At 47.8% G+C, this 19,157-nt stretch overlaps 6 protein-coding genes across 6 annotated transcripts; 4 read left to right on the top strand and 2 right to left on the bottom strand.

The window, feature by feature from the left end:
* Positions 1-2,805: 2,805 nt before the first annotated feature.
* On the top strand, positions 2,806-3,422 carry F5891DRAFT_1258602 (uncharacterized protein; the record flags this gene model as incomplete). Its single annotated transcript, XM_041370090.1, has 4 exons — positions 2,806-2,890; positions 2,941-3,118; positions 3,165-3,182; positions 3,237-3,422. Coding segments are annotated over exons 1-4 (455 nt in total), but the record flags the coding sequence as incomplete, so codon positions are not given.
* A 1,100-nt stretch (positions 3,423-4,522) lies between these two features.
* F5891DRAFT_1258598 (uncharacterized protein) lies at positions 4,523-5,829 on the bottom strand (the record flags this gene model as incomplete). The annotated part of the gene is made up of 3 exons (XM_041370089.1): positions 4,523-4,795; positions 4,848-5,605; positions 5,658-5,829. The coding sequence occupies 3 exons, from the start codon at positions 5,827-5,829 to the stop codon at positions 4,523-4,525; spliced, it is 1,203 nt and encodes a 400-aa protein (XP_041219138.1).
* Positions 5,830-7,672: 1,843 nt separating this feature from the next.
* On the bottom strand, positions 7,673-8,933 carry F5891DRAFT_1196188 (uncharacterized protein; the record flags this gene model as incomplete). Its single annotated transcript, XM_041368262.1, has 9 exons — positions 7,673-7,825; positions 7,883-8,026; positions 8,061-8,100; positions 8,151-8,224; positions 8,275-8,414; positions 8,469-8,541; positions 8,570-8,611; positions 8,662-8,823; positions 8,874-8,933. 9 exons carry the CDS (start codon positions 8,931-8,933, stop codon positions 7,673-7,675), a joined length of 888 nt encoding a protein of 295 aa, XP_041219137.1.
* An 802-nt stretch (positions 8,934-9,735) lies between these two features.
* Positions 9,736-10,201, top strand: F5891DRAFT_1196187 (uncharacterized protein; the record flags this gene model as incomplete). Its single annotated transcript, XM_041368261.1, has 3 exons — positions 9,736-9,796; positions 9,845-9,991; positions 10,038-10,201. 3 exons carry the CDS (start codon positions 9,736-9,738, stop codon positions 10,199-10,201), a joined length of 372 nt encoding a protein of 123 aa, XP_041219136.1.
* Positions 10,202-12,263: 2,062 nt separating this feature from the next.
* F5891DRAFT_1258595 (uncharacterized protein) lies at positions 12,264-16,320 on the top strand (the record flags this gene model as incomplete). Its single annotated transcript, XM_041370088.1, has 15 exons — positions 12,264-12,409; positions 12,729-12,873; positions 12,936-13,051; positions 13,093-13,320; positions 13,679-13,828; positions 13,875-14,020; positions 14,247-14,346; positions 14,401-14,655; positions 14,775-15,006; positions 15,327-15,422; positions 15,475-15,556; positions 15,607-15,650; positions 15,812-16,093; positions 16,158-16,216; positions 16,266-16,320. The coding sequence occupies 15 exons, from the start codon at positions 12,264-12,266 to the stop codon at positions 16,318-16,320; spliced, it is 2,136 nt and encodes a 711-aa protein (XP_041219135.1).
* Positions 16,321-17,546: 1,226 nt separating this feature from the next.
* On the top strand, positions 17,547-18,693 carry F5891DRAFT_962749 (uncharacterized protein; the record flags this gene model as incomplete). Its single annotated transcript, XM_041375941.1, has 2 exons — positions 17,547-18,350; positions 18,478-18,693. 2 exons carry the CDS (start codon positions 17,547-17,549, stop codon positions 18,691-18,693), a joined length of 1,020 nt encoding a protein of 339 aa, XP_041219134.1.
* Positions 18,694-19,157: the final 464 nt, after the last annotated feature.

Genomic DNA, 19,157 nt, shown 5'->3' with positions numbered 1-19,157 from the left:
CAAGCATCTTCCCTATTGTCATACGCGCCTTCCTCAACAGTGTACCTTCCTGGCGCCTCTGCACTGTGTACATGTGTCCCTACACAACTTCACGGATATATCCCCTGACGCTCGATTGTGATAGCGCAGTTTCTGTATCCAGATGCTTGACCGCTATTTATCCTGGGAGGAGTCTCTATCTTTCCAGAAGGTATTCATAACCTTATCTACAATACTTCGCTCGTCGCACATTCCAGTTCTCGTCTCCCGGTCCAGCTGGTTTCAGTTGGCTCAGTCTCCAATTACCTCCTATTTGGAATCCTGCACTAGTGATGCAACACGGTCGTCAATGTTCTAACCTCGGCGAGCTCTCATCGCAACCAAGGTTATGCATCCAATCATTGAACGACTATCACTTCGGGTCGTTTTTGACCAACACCTCGGATTCCAATACTTATTCCCAAATTTAAACATCCTTCTACGACTTTCCCACAGAGAATTGTGAAGCCATAACTCCTTCGTTGATACGTCATCGGTACGAAGTGACCTCAGGCTTGCCTTCCCAACCCTTCGCGTCATAGACGGCGGACTTCGCTTCAACATCTGCTCCTTGGAGAGTTTTTGCTCGCACAACTTTTCTATCTCTGAATTGGAGAAACGAGTGAACGACTCTATTTCAAATAAATGATTAGACTCATCTCGATTCTGGGGCTGCTTCCAATCATCGCTGGCTAAGGAAGTTGAACCATTTCCAATGGGGAATGCCTTCTTTCGTGGTAGGCCCAAGCACTGGCTATGATGAAGAGCCTCAATGGCTCGATACTGACTGCCCTCTCAACTATCGCAAAATTCGTTTACATAGCTCGACCTTATTCTTTGCTCAAAATATCCCTACGAGTAGTCGTAGGTAGTCGTAGGATCATACCAAGTTCACGCATGCTGGTGACGCCTATAATCCAGAAAAGGAGTATGCGACTGGTGCCGGACTGAATACATTGCCTCGAGGACGCTCGGGGAAGGCATTCTAATTTCTGATCAAGATAAAGTCTTGGATCAACAATACTGGGGGGAACTTGTGCCCCCGTTTACTGGCTACCGGTTACGTGGCACTGCCGCAGGGAAAGGCAAATCAGTCATCACCCGTGAAATTGTTCACTGGTTTCACGAGTCTGGGCATCTGGGTGCCTTCGGGCGCACAGCAAATCGCCGCCATAAAAGATAACCACCCGGTCGCACGCAACTTGTCCGACTGCTGTCTTATCCTGCCAGTGAGAGATAGCTTACGTGGTTCATAAACTAGTGGCGGAGCGGGGACTTGGTGTCATTGAAGCAGTGCCGATCAACCCTCAACCGATCAACGGCACATACGCATGCCACCCCACTGCTGGTATCTGACCTCCGAAGATTCATTCACAGCCTAAATGGCAGCATTTGCTTAGATCATGCCGCGTTTCCGGTCAGGGTCCAGCTGGAAGCTTCATGTGCCACCAACAATCAATCAATTTTTCGATCGATCGTGGCAAGTATCATACGCTTCTAAAACTTGCACAGCAAATTTCGTCAAGTTCACCCATGTACACTTCTCCGCTCACAACAGTCATTTTTGGTTTGGTTGAAAGCACTGTCCTGAGTTCCCAGTGACCTACCTACTCGAAGGCACAAACAGTATTAGTCAAGCCTGAACTTCATGATTTTCCTGTCAGTAATTTTGATTTTTTTGGAGCGAGAACTCCAGAACCTACCACATAATCGGGTCCGTTTTATCCTATACTACATGGCATCAAACCAGATTGGGGCTGCGATCAAGCAATGACCACATATGTCTCATATGTCTGCTTCATGGCTGAGCGCTTCGGAGGGCCGAGCCTCTGTTTTTCGCGTATTGACTCTTAAAGCCGGTTCTGCTTCATGTCATGCTATGGATATTGATATTTCCAGCCATTTCATTCATGTTGGACACAAACTTGATTTCTCTATCTGCTTGGCGAGCTTGTTGGTGACTGCAACCCATTTCTTGGACTGTTTATTGATGAACATATGCTGATCAGTGAACATTGGGAAGCAATCACGAGTTGCAGCACTTGGACTTCTCGTTTATGAGCACAGTAAGAAATTTTTCCCGTGCATTCTACTTGCTGACTCCTATTTCTGGTAGTCATTGCCATCGAGGACGAGGTAAACTGTCAATCTGATTCCAGCAACTGCAACTGTTAAGATACGATTTTGCAGATTGATCTAATCTGGTTGAGGAGGAAAAGTTGGGTGACATATCTCTATCATTTTGTGAGTTTTGCATAATAGAGAAGAATGTGCACTATGCTAATGCGCTCTCGAGAATCGCTGGATTCCAGAGTTATGGTTCACAATTGATGCGAGTGAGTGGGAAATATTGATAACCGGCAATTCTGTTGACTAGCATTCAAAGTTCAACAAAGCCAATATAAAGTGGTATCATCCAAAGTAATTCTTCTGGCACACCATTCCACCGTCTTATGCTAACCATCCACCAAGACGTACGTTTGTGTTACTATGACATCCACGAGGTTGACTTTCTCCTATGGCCCAGTTGCGTCACCTACATGTTATGCAATAATATCATGTAAGTCGTGGGTCACTTTCTCTTGATGTCTTACTCATGAGTTAACAGTGCACTCCTTGTGACCATTTCCGTTCAAAGTCAGTATACAGTCCATGCACAACTGTTACCCATTGAATCTTAATTTGTATCAGCAATACTGCAGCTTAGAGGGAGTCCAACAGTTTCATATGAAAAGTCGACAACTAACATCCTTCAAGGTGTGGGCGATGTATAACCGAAGTCGCAAGGTACTCTCATGGATGATTGTCCTGAATATAATTGAGGTTGCAACAATGGCGCTCCTCATTGGCTTGACAATCGCTCGTGTGGAAAGTGAGTCTGGCAATTTTCATTGTAGAATCTACTCAATAAACCACTGTCAGGGTTTCCGGTAGTTTCTACTCCAATGGGCTGCCTCTTTGAGGGTCTTGCCCCCCTCTCTGCAATCTTTTGGACGCCAGCGCTGATCCTTGAACCCATCATTTGCATACTCGTCCTCAAGAAAGTTTTTCTGGACCAACAACAACGCAGTGAACTTGCAACATTTCTAGCCCATGATAGGTTGGTAGTTATTATCTTTGATGAGACATGCTGATGACCACTCAAGTTTATTATACTTTCTCGTGTACGTCGTTTCTGGGTGACTGTCATGGTGTATCTGACCGTTTACCATCTACAGAATATTCATGCAACTCATTGGATCAACTATTGCCTGGGCTTGGTATCCAACCTATATCAACCTCTTCATGCCGTGGGTCTCTGTCTCTCTGTGTATTACAATTCTAAAACGAACTGACAGTTGGTCTGTTGCTTTACCCTCATTGCTCTGCAACCGTATTCTGCTCAACATGAGAGGGCGCCTTACCAGGGGATTTGAGCCGGTGCAGATTGAACTCGTAACCCTCCAAACCAGAGCGGATTCATCCAGAATGTCAGATGGCGAAGAGTAAAAGACAGTGTTCTATGTTTGTTTACCCAGACATGAATAGAACTTGTATGATATTTCTGTTTACACGGGTTTTTTGGTGGAACCTGGTAGCTTAGCACGGGTGTTATGTGTTGCTGAGGGTAAGATCTCGTAGGTCTTCATTGCCCAAGTGCATACCCAGTGCTGACGGTCCTATGAGCCGTTGGCACGATGCCAAACCACACCCCCACTCGACGTATCACTGACTTGCAAGGGCTGTGTGCGCTCTATCAATGTGCCACGATACATAATCTACCTTCCAGGTTATCATATCGTTTACCGTTCTTTGAGTCTTGCGACAATTCGTTGTTCCCAAGGGGAAAAATGGTGAGGAGGTCGTCCCGGCCACCAATCACAGTCTAGTTGAGAGTAGACAATCAAATATGTTCGTTGGATTTTGAACTTGAAAATGCATGAGGATGAAACGCCTGTCAGCAGACCATGCTGCATAGGTCGGAAATAGGATGCATGGCAGTCTACCAGTCTTAATCAAAAATTCAAAATTACTTCGCAAATGGAGGAGACAACACTGCTCTGCAAGTGGATCGATCACCCTCAGACACCCACCTAATTTCCATACAATATTACTGTGGGACATGGGAACCGTCAGAGAGAGAGTGGGGAACGAAGAAGCATGTTATTGTGCAGTAGATAGGTGAAATTGGGAGAGATTACTGCTGAGGTTGACTTGTTTGAGATTAGAGGAGGATGACTGGGTGGGAGTCAGTGTTTTAATAGATGTACGTCATTGGACACTGTCGCTATGCCAGTTGCTCCCCTCTCGATGCAGCGTTCACTCGACTACAAGGCACGGACATGTAGGCGTGTGCAGCAAAATCTATTGTTCGTCTTCATCATGGGGAGAGTCGGACAGGATGTGATTTATAACGTATGTAGGAGCTGGCAGCGGTAGTAGAGGCAGTATAATGTACAGCCGTGTCGCAATGTATCGTGCAAACATTAATGCATTGCGTGGGCCTTTCAGCATGGCGGAGATGCTAAAGTTGGATGTCATGTTCTGTGGAGTCAAACGGGGTTTCATCTGTGGAAATACGAAGAACATGCGACACCAAGTGTAGAGCATCCCCAATATCCTCAAAGGGACGGGAAGTGTTCAGGTCGCCAGCGAACAGACGGAGACTCTGTTCCCAATCTCGTCGCCGCTCTTGTCCAATGCATCGATGACTGCCAGAACGGTTCCATAGATGAATCTTGAGGGGTCCCATGGCCAGCTCTTGCCAATGTCTTGTGATATCTGCCCTGTATCTGAGCTTGTTACGATTATGAACCGCATGTTCCTTTTGCAGATAATCCAGTAACTACAGCGTTGAACCGATCCTTGAATCCATGCTGACACTCTGAACGCCCTCCAAACTCGTCGACTGGATCTAGCTCAACACGGGTCCTGTTTGAGTCGAAAGTATATGGGACACACTTTCTGTTTCCTCGTAGCGTATGCAGCGTCCTGAGAGTACTAACAGGAGCATCATCGCTTGACTGCGAATTGCGCCTCGTAAGTTGATAGACCCCATACTCGCCTTCGCTTTTCTTCCCTTCTGTGTCAACCATTCCCTGTTCCTTCCACTGCCGCTGTGTCATGAACCATTTCAACCCGAAAAGTGTGACACATAATGCGAAGAAGCCAATCAGGCCAATAAGAAGTTCGAGGCCCACTGACATCTTTGGTTCGCTTGAAAAAGCGGCCTGTGGCGGTGGTGCGCCGTCAAGTGGTTGATTGAGGATGCGCACGTTGTTCAACTCATCAAGCACTCGGGTTATATTCGTGAGCCCCATAAGTCCGAGTGTTGGTCGGATTCCAGCGTAAACAGACATGTTAAGGGGTGGGGATTCGTATGCAAGCACGGCGTAGACGTTGCGCATGAAAGGAACGCCAAGGACCATGTCCCCGATGTCAAAATTAGCAGTAAGTTGTGACTCGTCAGCCTGTATAAGGCCGATGCAGTACTGTGAGTTGTGCTGCCCAGACGGCTCGCTGGTGAGGTTGAGTGGGTGGATGGGTAGTTCGGGTTGACCGTCGAGAGTAATGGTCATGTTGAGCGGTGTCGTACAAGGGACATAGTCTAACAGACAGTCAGCTTGGCAGTTACGAGCTGAGGTGAATAAAATACAAACAATTGCTGTCCGAGGCTGGGCTTATGCCCAGTGCGCCATATATTTCGTGTGCGATAGACGATGTCATGACGATAAATGGCACCCCAGAGTCGAGCAGTGCAGTGGGGAAGGCAGTACCGGTAACAGACTCGGTTAGTACTGTAGGACGTACCTGACCGTTTACATAGACCATAATGGCTCGAACATTCGTTTTCCAGAATAATATGCCAACGCACTGGCTCACAAGCGTCGATTACTGGATTTTCTAAGGATCTGGAACCAGACGAAGGACACATATCAATTCCAAGAAGTGATGGAATTGCATTCGAACCAGGACGGGCAGGAGTGAATGAGGGAGAAGAACGGGTATGAGGGAGCTGTGGAGGCGGGCGTCATGGAAAACAGATTTGAGGAAAACGATGCGCCATCTGGGTTGTTGTCTGTGGTCGGGGGAATTGTCGTATAGGTAATTCAAATACTCACTGAATCGTAGCCGGTGGTCACTATCTCAAGATCTAACACTACCACCAGCACCACCTGTACCCTCGTCTCGAGCACGTTGCTTGCCTTCTGCCTTAGATTACACGGGCGCTTTTGAGTAGGTCATCGTTCACTCAGAGAAACACCGTCTGAAAAGTCAGCAGCTATGGGGAGCCAGAACCGCAAAACATAGTGGACTTGCAAAGAGGGTCGGGATAAAGGAAGGACTGGATGAGATTTTGAACGTCTAGATGAAAGCCAGTAAGGACATGCAAGCTTGGTAGTACCAGTAGATGCGCTTGATAGTCGTCCTTAACTGGAAGGTAGGATTAAGACAGTATGAAAGGGAATGAATGAGACCGTGGAATAGCTAGCGGGGATAACAGAACGAGGTGAAGAACGAGGCGATGATGCCAGATTTCAGGACGCTGACACCTGCACATGAAAAGTTCCGTCAATAAGATCAAACACTCCAACTTAAACCTATTCAATCATTATGCTGAGCCAAGTTCAATGTCTGGAATCTCACTCACTCCTACATATGAGTGTATTCAATGGATAGGAATGGAATGGTTCCGGAAGACTGCTGCGTTTGTACTAATGGCATATTTTCTATGTCCCCCAAGTCAAAAAAAATTAAACACAGCGTATGAGACATTCATACAATATTGGTACTAATCGGAGATGAGTTATTAGCACGGTGCCACGTTGTTCGACGCATACAGACAGAGTATGGTATTCCAATATAACAATCTAGAACATCGGGGAGTCAGCACAACTTGCCAACTACGCAATATTAAAGCATGAGGTACGAACAACCAGGTACAACACAGTCATGAGAGACTGATGTTTGCTTCTGTTGCAAATTCATTGTACTCTTCTGTTTTTCTTCTGATACGAGCTTCTGCCACTCACACAGATCAGTTCGTTCTATGATACCGTTCTTAGCGAGTTGGCTGTTCCGGCAATAACATCATGTCCGAGTGCTAGCACTGGAGATATTGTAAGAATGTTGGCAGTTTTCTAGCACTGTCCTGCTCACCCCAATCATATACTACCACGACACCGGAGGCAACTGCGAAAATGCAAGTCAATGTTAGATCAAGACGTCTTGGTGCGACGAACCTATCCAATAGCTTTGACAAACATTCGAATTGATTGTCGCCACCGACTGGGGTCATTTAGGACTACGGTCATATTCGAGGGATGGGTGTGAGCGAGTGGAGTATTGGTGGTGTATAACGATAATGTTCGTGCTAGATATGCCACCATTCAGTGCTCCTGTCGCCAAAAGACCCCTGATTGGAAATTCAAGATACCTACCAAGTTTGACAGAGCATTGTCCTCGGGTGAAGTCAAAAGGTATTATGATTTTATTTGTGATGCACAAGCCAAGCTGTGCATATGGAGGATGTGGGTTTGACAGTCATGATTAGCTATAGATAGTGATACGAAATAAGGAGATAGTCATCACCTATCAATAAAATAACTACTGCTTCCAGTGCACATTACGAGCGACAACAGAACTGAAACACCCTGGATATTCGCCAATTCCTCTAGCAACAGCAGCACGACCAGCCGTCTACATGCTGCCTGGTGTCTACTTCCTGTTGCCGTTGTAAATTGGGATCCGGTAGAGAAGGTCCATAATGATCTTCATCACGTATCAAGGAGTCGCCCCTCCCAGGAGCACCCGCTGCAGCATTACGCTGTAGATTTAGGTATCAGACACCCAATACACGGCTATAAAAATATATTGGATGCACCTGTCGACCCTGGGTAAAAAGAACATCAACGACAGGTGGCCCTGCATGGTCAGACCGCCAAGGGAGTAAGTTTCCTAGCCTAGGTGTGATTGTGGTAGGAGCGGCAGCTGGTGGTGTGGTGGCAGGTGGTGCAGGTGGAAGGAACTGACTCGTCATAGTGAGCCAAGTCTTTTGAGACGTCGAGGGCGCTGAGGTCGTGACTGGGCAATTTGAGAATACTGTAATGAGCGATGTGAGAGACAAATGAAAGATCCATTATTGTACACACTTGATGCATTCCGTGGAAGAAATTGGGTTCCAGATCATAGCCATCCTGATTTTGCCTGGGGATTTCCATGACACCTGCATACAAGTCAGTAGAGGAAGGGATAAGAAAGGGAGTAAGTACATACGGCAAGAATACGGTCATCATGCACAGCGAGCGCACTATACTTCTCCTTGAATTCTGAGGGAAATGCAGGTGAGTATGATAACCGTGACGTCACTGAAAACTTGCCATTGGACCAACCAAGGCAGCTGGCATTCGCGGTTTCTTTGATGGCGTCCATCATGTATTATGATGCTTCAAGGACTTCGTTGGATTTACGAAAGCCTCGCACCGTTTCTGGTGTGTCGTGAGTAACAAGGACTGGAGATTCCAGCCGAAGAGCTGGACAAAACTGAGAAGTCTCAGTTACCTTATCGTACCCAGAAGGATAATGGTGAAATTTGTATATTCACCATAGAAGTCTTACTCCTCAATCAGCCGATTGGCACGTCTGTGCACCAAAGATACATACATGAATGGATTCCAGAGCAGGAAAACTCTTGGGAATTGGCTTTTCTCGTCTTTGTGGTTTGTGGACGACCCTCCGGGCTGGACGGGCGGAGCCGCTTAAGCCTTCTTCTGGAGGTGGGGAAGCTGTGGGAGGTGGAGGTGGTGGTGGTGGCAGGTCTTGAGGCTACGATTACATCAGAGCTTGGTGATGCCTCAAGATCTAATAGCACTCACTGATGGCCTCCAATCAGGCGAATATTCACCTCCTGCGCCATGTTTGGATTTAATGGCCATAAGCTCGGCAATTTCACTGCGTTGCAGTCAGCTACGCGCATTGGCATCCCTAAGTTTTCCTACCTCTGCTAGCAAGATGCGAACCTTGCTCGCAAGGGCTCTACTAAAATTATTGAGGCATCTGGTGTGGCCCATCCATGAGTCCTCTAGCGTCCTTCCCAAGGAAAAACTATAGTGATCTCACTTGGGAGGAGCACCGTTGTTACAGGGATTTGGGCCGCCTTGATTGGAATTTGGAGGACATTATACTTTGAAAGGCTTTGGTGATGGGTTGGAATGGGGACTGGGATCGTGGCTTTCTGACAAAGGTTGTGGTGCGTGGACTCGGCTCGTCAGTGCCGCGTCACATGCGCGTCACGCCGCGTCCGCGTCAAAATAGCTACGCCCTGACGCAGTTAGTGGGACATATGCTTGCGGCCATCCAAATGGAACGTGCCATGGCAGTCGCAGAGCAGTCACAAAAAGGCAAGAAGGAACAAAAAGACTAGTGCAAGAGTCGGTTGGGACTTTTTCTTCCTCATCTTCCTATTTCAGTCTTTCTGTCCCCTCCCTGCACTTCGATCATCCTGCCACAATCACATGTGTCTCGCAGTGGATGCCGTCCATGCCGCCCCGAAACCTCGCACTGTCTCGCAAGCAAATTTTTCATCCTTATTTGTGTCGGACTTTCACTGCTGCGTTTCAGCTGCCATTGGGCCAATTCCCTTGTGTCCACCCTGCCTCCTGCATTTTGAAGTCAGTACACCCCCATCCTTTCTGACACTACCAGCCCCCGTGCTTTCCAACACTACCAGAATAATCCATGTCGGCAGCAGCATTAGATTTAATCGAGATGTTTGACGGAGAAGGTGCCTTTGTGTTTGGTAAGTCACCATCCCTTTGTTCTCTCACCGGCCACTGATGATTCGTAGTCGATCGTCAGCCAGGATCCCTACCAGTCTTCCATGTGCAAACCAGTGCAGACTTACGTTCCAGCGGAGTCCAAGCCGCCGGACAATCGAACCATGGCGTCATCCTGGCATTGGAGGAACTCCGCAGGTACCCAGGTCAACTGCGTCGTGAGTCTCAATCTGCCAGACCATTTTTATAAACTCATGTGTGCAGAGACGGTGCAAAGGATTGCGAATGATCTGACACTCACCGCTGCCTTCGCTGATACAGTGGACATGGCTGAGTATCTAGCGTCTGAGGCGCGAAAGATTCCTTACACCCCATATATTTCAGGCGCAGGTGTCATGATGGATCACCTGGCAGGGAATACAGTATGACTAGCATATGTATCGAGGATGTGAGACTGAATACCATTTGAGTTGCGATTGTATGCGGACGGCCTAACTTATGGTCCATTAGGCCACTTCACCGACTTCCATTTTTTTCGTCCCATTCCTTCCACATTTTATCAGACATCTTTACCTCATCTTGTAGCCCCTGAAAATCAGAACCTCCCGCGAGAAATCCTGGTTCCTTAATGTTGTGTAATGGTTGAGTAAATGTTGACTTCAGGTACCGTGTTTTTCTTAAATTCTCACACCTGCTCGACCACCTTCTTCCATTTTTCCTTCCTCGCCACGATCCTCGGAGGACTCAACACATTCTGGGCTGCGAAAGTTGCAGCCCACGATGCTCCTGCACCAAGAATTTCGCCAAACGGATCACTAGTTCCCGAGTTATACCCTCAACACTGTCTTTCTCGATCTAAGGGGAGCCTGGGATGTAATCTGCTCGATGTTTTTTTTTTCCTCGCACCTGCTGACCTCGATCTTTGGTCATCCTACTCTACAGACCTACAGCTAGCTCCCGCGCCATTTATTTTGTCTCCCGGCTCAAAACTGCTCGAGCTATGCACTAAAACTTCCCTCTGACTGGCTTAGGGAGAGAGGAGGAGGAAATCCACCCATAACTTTTTGTATCGCATTTTCTGACCTCGACATTTTGTCATCCTACTCTACAGTCTTACAGCTAGCTCCCGCGCTATTTACTTCGTCTCCCGGCTCAAAACTGCCCCAGCTATACTCAAAATTCGCACCCTGGGTGACTTAGGAGGGGAGGAGGAGGTAATCCACCCTTAACTCTTTTGCATCGCACTTTCTGACTTCGGCCTTTAGTCGTCCTACTCTACAGTCTTACAGCTAGCTCCCGCACTATTAATTTTGTCTCCCGGCTCAAAACTGCCCAAGTTATACCCGAAATTCTCACTCTGGGTGGCCTATAGGAGGAGAAGGTAATCCAGCTATATGTTTTTTTCTGTTGCACCAACTGATCTCAATTTTTTTTCATTCTATTCTGTAGATGTACAGGTAGCTCCCGCTCTAATTAGTTCGTCTCCCGGCTCAAAACTGATTGAGCTATGTCTGAAAACATCACCCTAGGTGAATTCATACTCACTGCATTGACTTATGTCAATGATACCCTTCATTGTGCACACGATTTTGCTTGTATATAGCTCAAATTCAATATATTTTGTTTATATAACAATTACATGACACTAAGAGACGGAGACGGCACTGCGCGACACAGATGGCAATAAGCGGCAGTCAGAGATGTACGGAAGCGAGAGATGGTTATCACTAAGAGACAAAGAGACGAGGCGAGAGCATACAGCGAGGGAGGTGACGAGAGGTAGCGAGAGACGAGGCAAGAGCATACAATAAGGGAGGTAACGAGAGAGGCGGAACAAAGTGCAGCGTGGTGAGTGAGACAAGCTAGCGCAGCGAGTCGAAAGAGATGATGACCTAGGATGACAGGACGCACAGTAAACAAGACAGAAAAAGACTACTCACCATTCAAAAGCAAGCCTTCCATGGGAAGATAGGTACCCTCCTCTCTTGGCCCACTCCCGCTGTTGATGTTCAGAGCGAGTAGGTCCATCTCGAGTTTCTCGCATAGGGCGTGTTGATTGGCGAGTTTTGCATGCGTGTCTGTGAGATCATCCTGTATGAAGTCTCAGCGTCTGGTGTTCACTTCGAAGATCTTGAAAATAGCTACTTACAGTCATAGAACCAATAAACTCGTCGATGAGCCTTCATAAGTGAGTTGGGCCAGAATGGGTGTGATCGGTGCGATCAATATTGATGAGCGAGTCAAACGTGCAGAGGTGTCTGACGAGGGAGAAGGTTGATCAGGTAGCGATATCGCAAGAAGGGTTGCCACCCGCGCTGTACAGAATGAATTTATGTTGAGATATGCAGGAGTATGGAAGCGCTTACCGAAATATAGACTCCCTTTCCTAATATGCGGGGGAAGCGTCCATACATCTTCTGCAACGAGATGAGTGCTAATGCAGAGTTGTATAAAGAAATACCTTTAGAAGTGTGACATCTGTAACCAGCAATGATGCGGAAAGAAGGGAGTGGAGGATGGCAAGCTGTACAACCGACCCTGATGCTTGAAGTCGCGCAGACTTTGCAGAGCGGCGAGCAGCAATTGTTTTCTTGCGTTGGCGTGAAGTTGCTGGAGGGCAATAAGAGTCGGAACACGTGATGCAGGAGGCTGAGATTTCAATTTGGTTTGGAGACACACTGAGTTACGGCGTGAAACGCTAAGACGATTCGGACGAGAAGGAACGAGACAAGATTGAAGAGCAATGTGGTTTAATAATCGAGTTTGAGATAAACAATGGAAGGTGCGGTGGTTACAGAGTAACAGAGTAATGGCATAAGGTAAATTGAACAGTCACGTGGTTCGATTCAGTAAGCAACTAGCTAGTATGGCGTCTCTAAGCATATGGTGTCTTTGAAGTGTCTCTGAAGTGTCTCTTAAGTAAATGTCTCATAAGTGTCTCTGAAGTATGGCTAGCCTCAGCTCAGTTCAACGACCAAAATTCAATCCTTCGTCATGTGATGTTCCTCCACTGCGCGATTCAGATTCCAAAGAATCCAATCCTTTGCACTTCAAATTCAAATCGTTGGTTACCTGTCCTGTAGATGTTCCGCTTGAATTGGTGCGTGCACAATCTCCTTATGTGATTTCCGTTGTGTTAATATAATCTACTCCTGTGCAGAGCCCATCTATGGCTCATCCATGCCTCTTCCAGTGACCACCGCGCGGCCATTGAGTGTTCCGTCAAGCGCATATCTCTATCAGCCCGAAACGTTGGGCAACGAATTTCCAGTACTCACGTATGTCATTTTATGGTCTTTTCGCTATGCGTTTCACTTAGTCATTCCGGTGACTTATTGGAAACCCTAGCGAAGGGTCTTTCTTCACTTGACGCGACCTCTTCTGCTTTCTCAGCTGAACTCAATCCAGAGTCCATGCCTCTACCCCCGTCTTCCACTTCCACTCTCACTCATCCAGCCACCACTCAGTCCATCCTCGATCCTCGTCATTTTGCCTCGTCGCACTATCATGTCCCATCGCTCAGAAAACCGATGTATCAGACTCGAAGGTGTGTAACTTCATATTGCCTCCATACCCGTTTTGTGATTCACATGCTCTATCTACAGTCATCATCCCTTCCTAACTATACCACCACCCAACAGACGCATCAGATGAAGGCATCTGCCTTCGACGAATCGTCCTCGAGCTCTGTCCTTTGGGCTATCAACGCCGTCCATGTGCACTTGACAGGCTTTCAAGTGGATCTTCGGGCGTTCTCGCGGTTCCTGCTCCCACCTGCATACCAAGACTTGCGAGCATGATAACTCGCACCCTTCATCCCTCTCAGCAGTCTCAAGCGCCGCTCCCTTGTTGAGCGATGTTTCGCATCCAAACTCATACTCCACATCTGCTTGGAACTGTCACAGCGATTGTCGCAAGCACCAGATCTTCAGCAAATTGGAAAGATTCAATACAGAACTAAGGACCTTTGCCTTCAGATTTGCGCCCTCGGCGCATGCGTTCTCGTGGATATGCACCCCCAGAAGTCAAAAAGAGGGCCGGTTTGCCCTCAAAGAGTGAGTTTTCAGTTTCTGACACTCACGCATTCTAATTTATGAACAGTGTCTCAGTACCGGCTGTGGACGGATACGCTTGGACAGGACGAACAGCGCTTCTGGCAAGAGCTACTGTCCCTGGAGCCCGATCATGCCTTTCAAACGCGTCTTCTATCCACACTTCCCTAGGACGAGCGCCTAGGTTCACGCAAGGTCTGTCATCCACAATATTGTCCAACATTCAACACTCTGGAACTGACAGGCCAATACCCGCCAGTAGCTCGTGCTTCATGCCCTCTTTACTGTCTGCGTTATATTTGCAACCGACAGCAAGGGCGCTGAAGAGACCCGCAAGACACTATCGATACTGATACTACGATCATATCTTGTCCATTCTCGCCGGCCATCGACGTGGAGTGTTCTCTGCATGCTCTGACAGCGCTATTTGGCGAATCGACTCTCGTTGACCTACAGTCTTGGTTGGAAAGGCAGCTGATTTGCACTTACATTTGCTTATATTGGATGTTCCCCGATTCGAGGTGCGTTGAATTGATTTTGTCTCTGTATGCGTGTTTGATAATCGTGCATTACAGCCCGGTTCCCGTTGTCCTTCGACATCTTCCTTACTTGAAAAGCCTTCCACCTCCAGATGCACTACTAACGCCCCTTCAGTTCATGCCATCTCAACTCCAGGCCTTCCGAAGAACCAATATATACGGTGCTACGCGTGATCGTCAAGAATGTTGGATTACTGAGTGGAATACATGTCGAACGTTCATCCACGCCGTTAATCCGGATTGTGCTGAAAGATACACTTGGTACGCGTCTCCCGTGTTTGCTTTCCCCACGTACGTTCCTCAAACCAGATCAGGGACAAATACCTAAGAGCATCGACATATCTTTCAACCCACCCATTTCCATTTACGCTTCTATCTTGATCCCCTACGCTGCAGAACACCTCCTCGAGTTATCCGTTCTTGCTTCCGGGCATGGATATTCTCAACCATTTTTGTGGACAGCCCGTGTCTTGGTGCACGTCATATTCAGAAGGAAGCACAGAAGCAAGGGATGACTCGGCCACTATTTCCATCATTTCGCATACCACGACGCCAACTAACCCAGAGAGTCTCGGCGCGACATGGAAGGGTACTAGTGCAACTGGAGGTAACACCAAGAATTTCATTGGCGGCGCGTTCCTCGTATTTCTATAGACACCCAGGATATGACCTTCTTCGTCTCCACACCTTCATCAAGTCTACGGCAAGAATGCTTCGCAAGCGCCTTCCTTGACATGGCATTTTCACAGTTTCCGAAGTGTATCCCATCCCATCTCATTGTGATAGTGTAGTTAGGACTTTTCTGTTCGGAGGTATGATCTCATTCCAGAAGCGATGGTCAAACGTCTGCTTATTCCTTGTGCCTTGCCTTAGATCCTCGAAGTGTATTCCGCTGTACTCTGCTACCCTTGTAAATTTGGTGTTTCGATCTTTGGTGTGATTAGCTGATGTGCCTCCTCTAGCTTGGTCAGCTATTCACGTCTTGTCATGTACTATTTTGGATTCCAACACGCCTTCAACGAGGCATGGAGGCGAGTGACAATGTCTTGCTTGACAAGGTCAGTACTATTGTGGTTCCGTATCCAAAGCATCCTAATGAGCTTCATACAGTGCTTCGCCTCCGCAAAGCTGATCATTGGGCAAATGATTGAAGTACCGACACCTAGTGGTCTCGTGCGCGCTGCACCTGATGGTAAGATACTGTCCTAACCGGGGATTCTCTTGGTCTCATCATCCTTCAAGGCCACTTTGTCTTTGCGTCTTTCGCCTCTGCATTCATGCTCAAGGTAAAAGCTTACATATCCAGTGTGGTGCCGTTCTCACCTCATCAATTAGCTTCTGCGTCCGGAGTTTGCTCAACTGTTGTCACGTCAGATGGAGGATGAGATCTTCGAACTCATTGGCCGCCTGATCACGATGCTTCAAGATGTTGCCATCATCTTCACAGCCAATTGGTGCTATCTCCACCTCGTTCACCACACCACCAGCCATCACTACTCCCAAAACTACAGCACCTTGCCAAGACCTTGTACATCTTTTGATTCCATATCCCAAGACTAATACCCTTGGCCTCGCAACAAGCACCATGCTGAGACTTCCTCTCGACATTGCAGGACTCCGACGGTCACTCCACGTCGCACAGCCGCAACTAGCGCGTTATACCACTTCTATCCCTGACGGCGCGTTTGTCATCTTAGTTTTTGGTAGAGAGCCGAGACACAACTGCTCTGTGCGTTGGCTCACGATCGTATGATTTCCCTTGCGCTAACCCGTTTCACATCCTGAGCTCGAAGCTCCATCGACTTTCGAACTCCGGTACCTTGAGCTCGTCTGCTGACTGGGCGGCAGATGAGTAAGTTACCAATGCCATCCGCATCGCTTCTTCTGAAACGTATTTACAGGGAGTTCTTACTTATTGAGGGAATATCTCAGGAAGGCCTTGGAAACTGGAGATGATCGCAGAACATATGGGTACTCGCACAAAAGAATATGTCGAAGAACACTACAACAGCGTATATATTGATTCCCGTGAATGTCGTTCCATTCACTAAGTGAATCATATCACAGCAGATGGATGTCGAATTTAACATCGACCCAGTTGAACTCCAGGCTCGCAAGCGCAGACGAATGTCAACCATGACCACTTCCCTACCTCCACCACCCAAGGTATTCCCAAACCTCCGCTCCTGGGGTACACGAAATTGGCACCTTCATCCCTGGCATGCTCGAGTTTGAACACGAGCTCGATAATGAAGCGGAGGATCTTGTGAAGGATCTAGAATTCGGAATTTGCCATGCATGAGGCAGTGATCAGATTATGAAGCACAAGTGTGTTATTTCTTCAGTTACTCTGTTTCCGTCGTTACTAACCCTATTGCAGGAGATTCGGAAGGTTGCAAAAGCCACGAGAGAGAATCAACTCCGAAACTTGGGACCCCTGCAGGAACGGATCCTCCGATCCCCAGACCATGTTCGTTCATTATGGGCTTGTGCTGTATGTCTAGTGGCCTTCATTGACTATGCATACCCTTACTTTACTCTGTACAGGACATAAGCCACATCAATCTGCAAATGTAAAATGTTTTCCACACGCTGGCTTGATCGGACGCGCGTCGACAAGCGCATAACGCTCATTCTTTCACTTCTCTCCTTCGTGTAAATTATGTTTTGGCGTGTTCCGAGTATGGTATGTTCACTCTGACAACTGAATATTTTCATATGATAAAGCTCATCGTATTTGCAGATCGCGGTGTCAACACATTCTCTCCAGAAGGTTGTCTGTTCTAAGGCATCCCGTCACATCAAACCCTGCGAAAAAGCGTGACTGCCGACTTCTGTGGGGTGCCGATTGCAGTGGAAGGCATAGTATTCTATTACGTAGCGAGGCCTCAAGGCCTCACCGGCACCTATCACATATGATCAAATCGTTGCATTTTTGTGACAAAAGTGCCAGAATATTAATGGCCTTGAAGTCAATTATGTAAAATTTAAAACTAGGGAAAGTTGGCTCGAGTACATCCTGGTTTCGGAATTAGAATATTAGCATCCTACAGGTCCCAATGAGTCTCCATCTCAGAGGGTCCATACTGCCCATAAGGAGCAAGAAGTACGATGATTGACGCACGCAGCTTCTCCCAAGCACATGAGCCACCCTACCTCGTGCCCCAACCCTAGTCAATGAAATGGCCTTCAAAAGCAAAAGCGTCAAGCGTTTCAGCGTTCGCAATTTCCTCGCAACGATCCTGCACGCATTCATGTCATCCCCAACCGACCTCCCTGGGGTGTTCACCCAGGGTGATACTCGGACCCCGGTAGGAGATTGGTACTCAGTACTAATGACCAGTGAGCTTTCCTCGCAATGCGATCTCGAACGCATGGTCTTCGGCAAGTGCACCAAAGACGTGCAACACGAATTCATCCTCCTCCATTTCCGTCATCCGGTGCAACGTCACGCCGTTGCTGTCCTGGTGCTTGATCGCACATCGCGTGTGGAGTGCACGGAGAACAATGGTGGCTCGTTTAGATCGGTTGGACAGGCTTCTGTACTGTCCCCCTCAGTTTCTCAGGTCCCTGCTCACGATACCATATCAACAACCTTCAACAGCCCCTCTGCCCTTGAGTCGTACTTGACTCAACGATATCGGTCATACAGATTTCTATCAAACCTTGACTTTCCCGCTTCTGCTCGTCCTTCGGCGATGCAGGTATCTGTGCTGTTGTGCGTGCTCAGCAAACATTCCCCGACTTACCGGTTGTGGCAGTACCAGTGTTACTGGTATGCACACACTGTTTGGGAGACCCTCAAGACGCTTTTTGATGGGTGCCAGGAGACCACCCTGATTGATGGGCGCTCTCAGTTTTGGGGGCAGGACATTCCAAAGGCAGAGAGTGTTGAGGAGGTGTGTAAGCAGTATCACGTGGAGTGGGCGCTGTTTGAGAATGTGGTGGAGGAGAGGAGGGAGAGGAAGGAGGAGGAGGAGCGCTGGGTGAGTTGTTTTTTTTGGGATTGGTTGGGTTGCTTACTTATTTGTTTTTTTACAGTTGAGGTTGGAAGGAGGGGCTCAACGTCAACCAGAGATTGACAAAGAGAGGAGGAAACGAGAGGAAGCGGAGAGGAGAGTAGAGGAGGAGAGGAAGCAACGAGAGGAAGCGGAGAGGAGACTAGAGGAGGAGAGGAAGCAACGAGAGGAAGCGGAGAGGAGAGTAGAGGAGGAGAGGAGGCAACGAGAGGAGGAGAGGAGGCAAAAGGACGAAGCAGCGAGGGAGCATGAGGCTGAAATAAACCGAATGCGAGAAAGAGTGGCCGAGCTCGAGCGCCGCGCAGTGTGATACTAGCCCAACAATTGCTACCATTTCCTTGTCGTCAACATTCTCCTCACTTATAGATCCTTAGAACGCCACCTCTGTCTAGCAACATTCTCACTGCATCGACTTATGATACCCTTCGTTGTGCACACAATTGTATATAGCTCAAAATCAATATATTTTGTTTTGATAACAACTACATGGCACTCAGAGACACAGACGGCATTAAGAGACAGACGGAAATAACAAATGTATGATAGCGAGACGAGGCGAGAGCATATAGCGAGGGAGGTGACGAGAGAGGGAAACATGCAGAACAAAGTGCAGCTTGGTGAAGCTAGCGCGGCGAGTCGAAAGAGATGACGACCTAGGATAAAAGGACGTACAGTAAACACGACAGAAAAAGACTACGAACCATTCAAAGGCAGGCCTTCCATTCAAATATAGACCTGTTCTCCCCACCCTCCTCTCTTGGCCCACTCCCGCTG

Source organism: Suillus fuscotomentosus (assembly GCF_016647785.1).
Source record: "Suillus fuscotomentosus strain FC203 chromosome Unknown F5891scaffold_95, whole genome shotgun sequence".
Taxonomy (NCBI): Eukaryota; Fungi; Basidiomycota; class Agaricomycetes; order Boletales; family Suillaceae; genus Suillus; species Suillus fuscotomentosus.
Note: the sequence above shows the minus strand (reverse complement) of the source record. Positions and strands in the feature narration are given on the sequence as shown.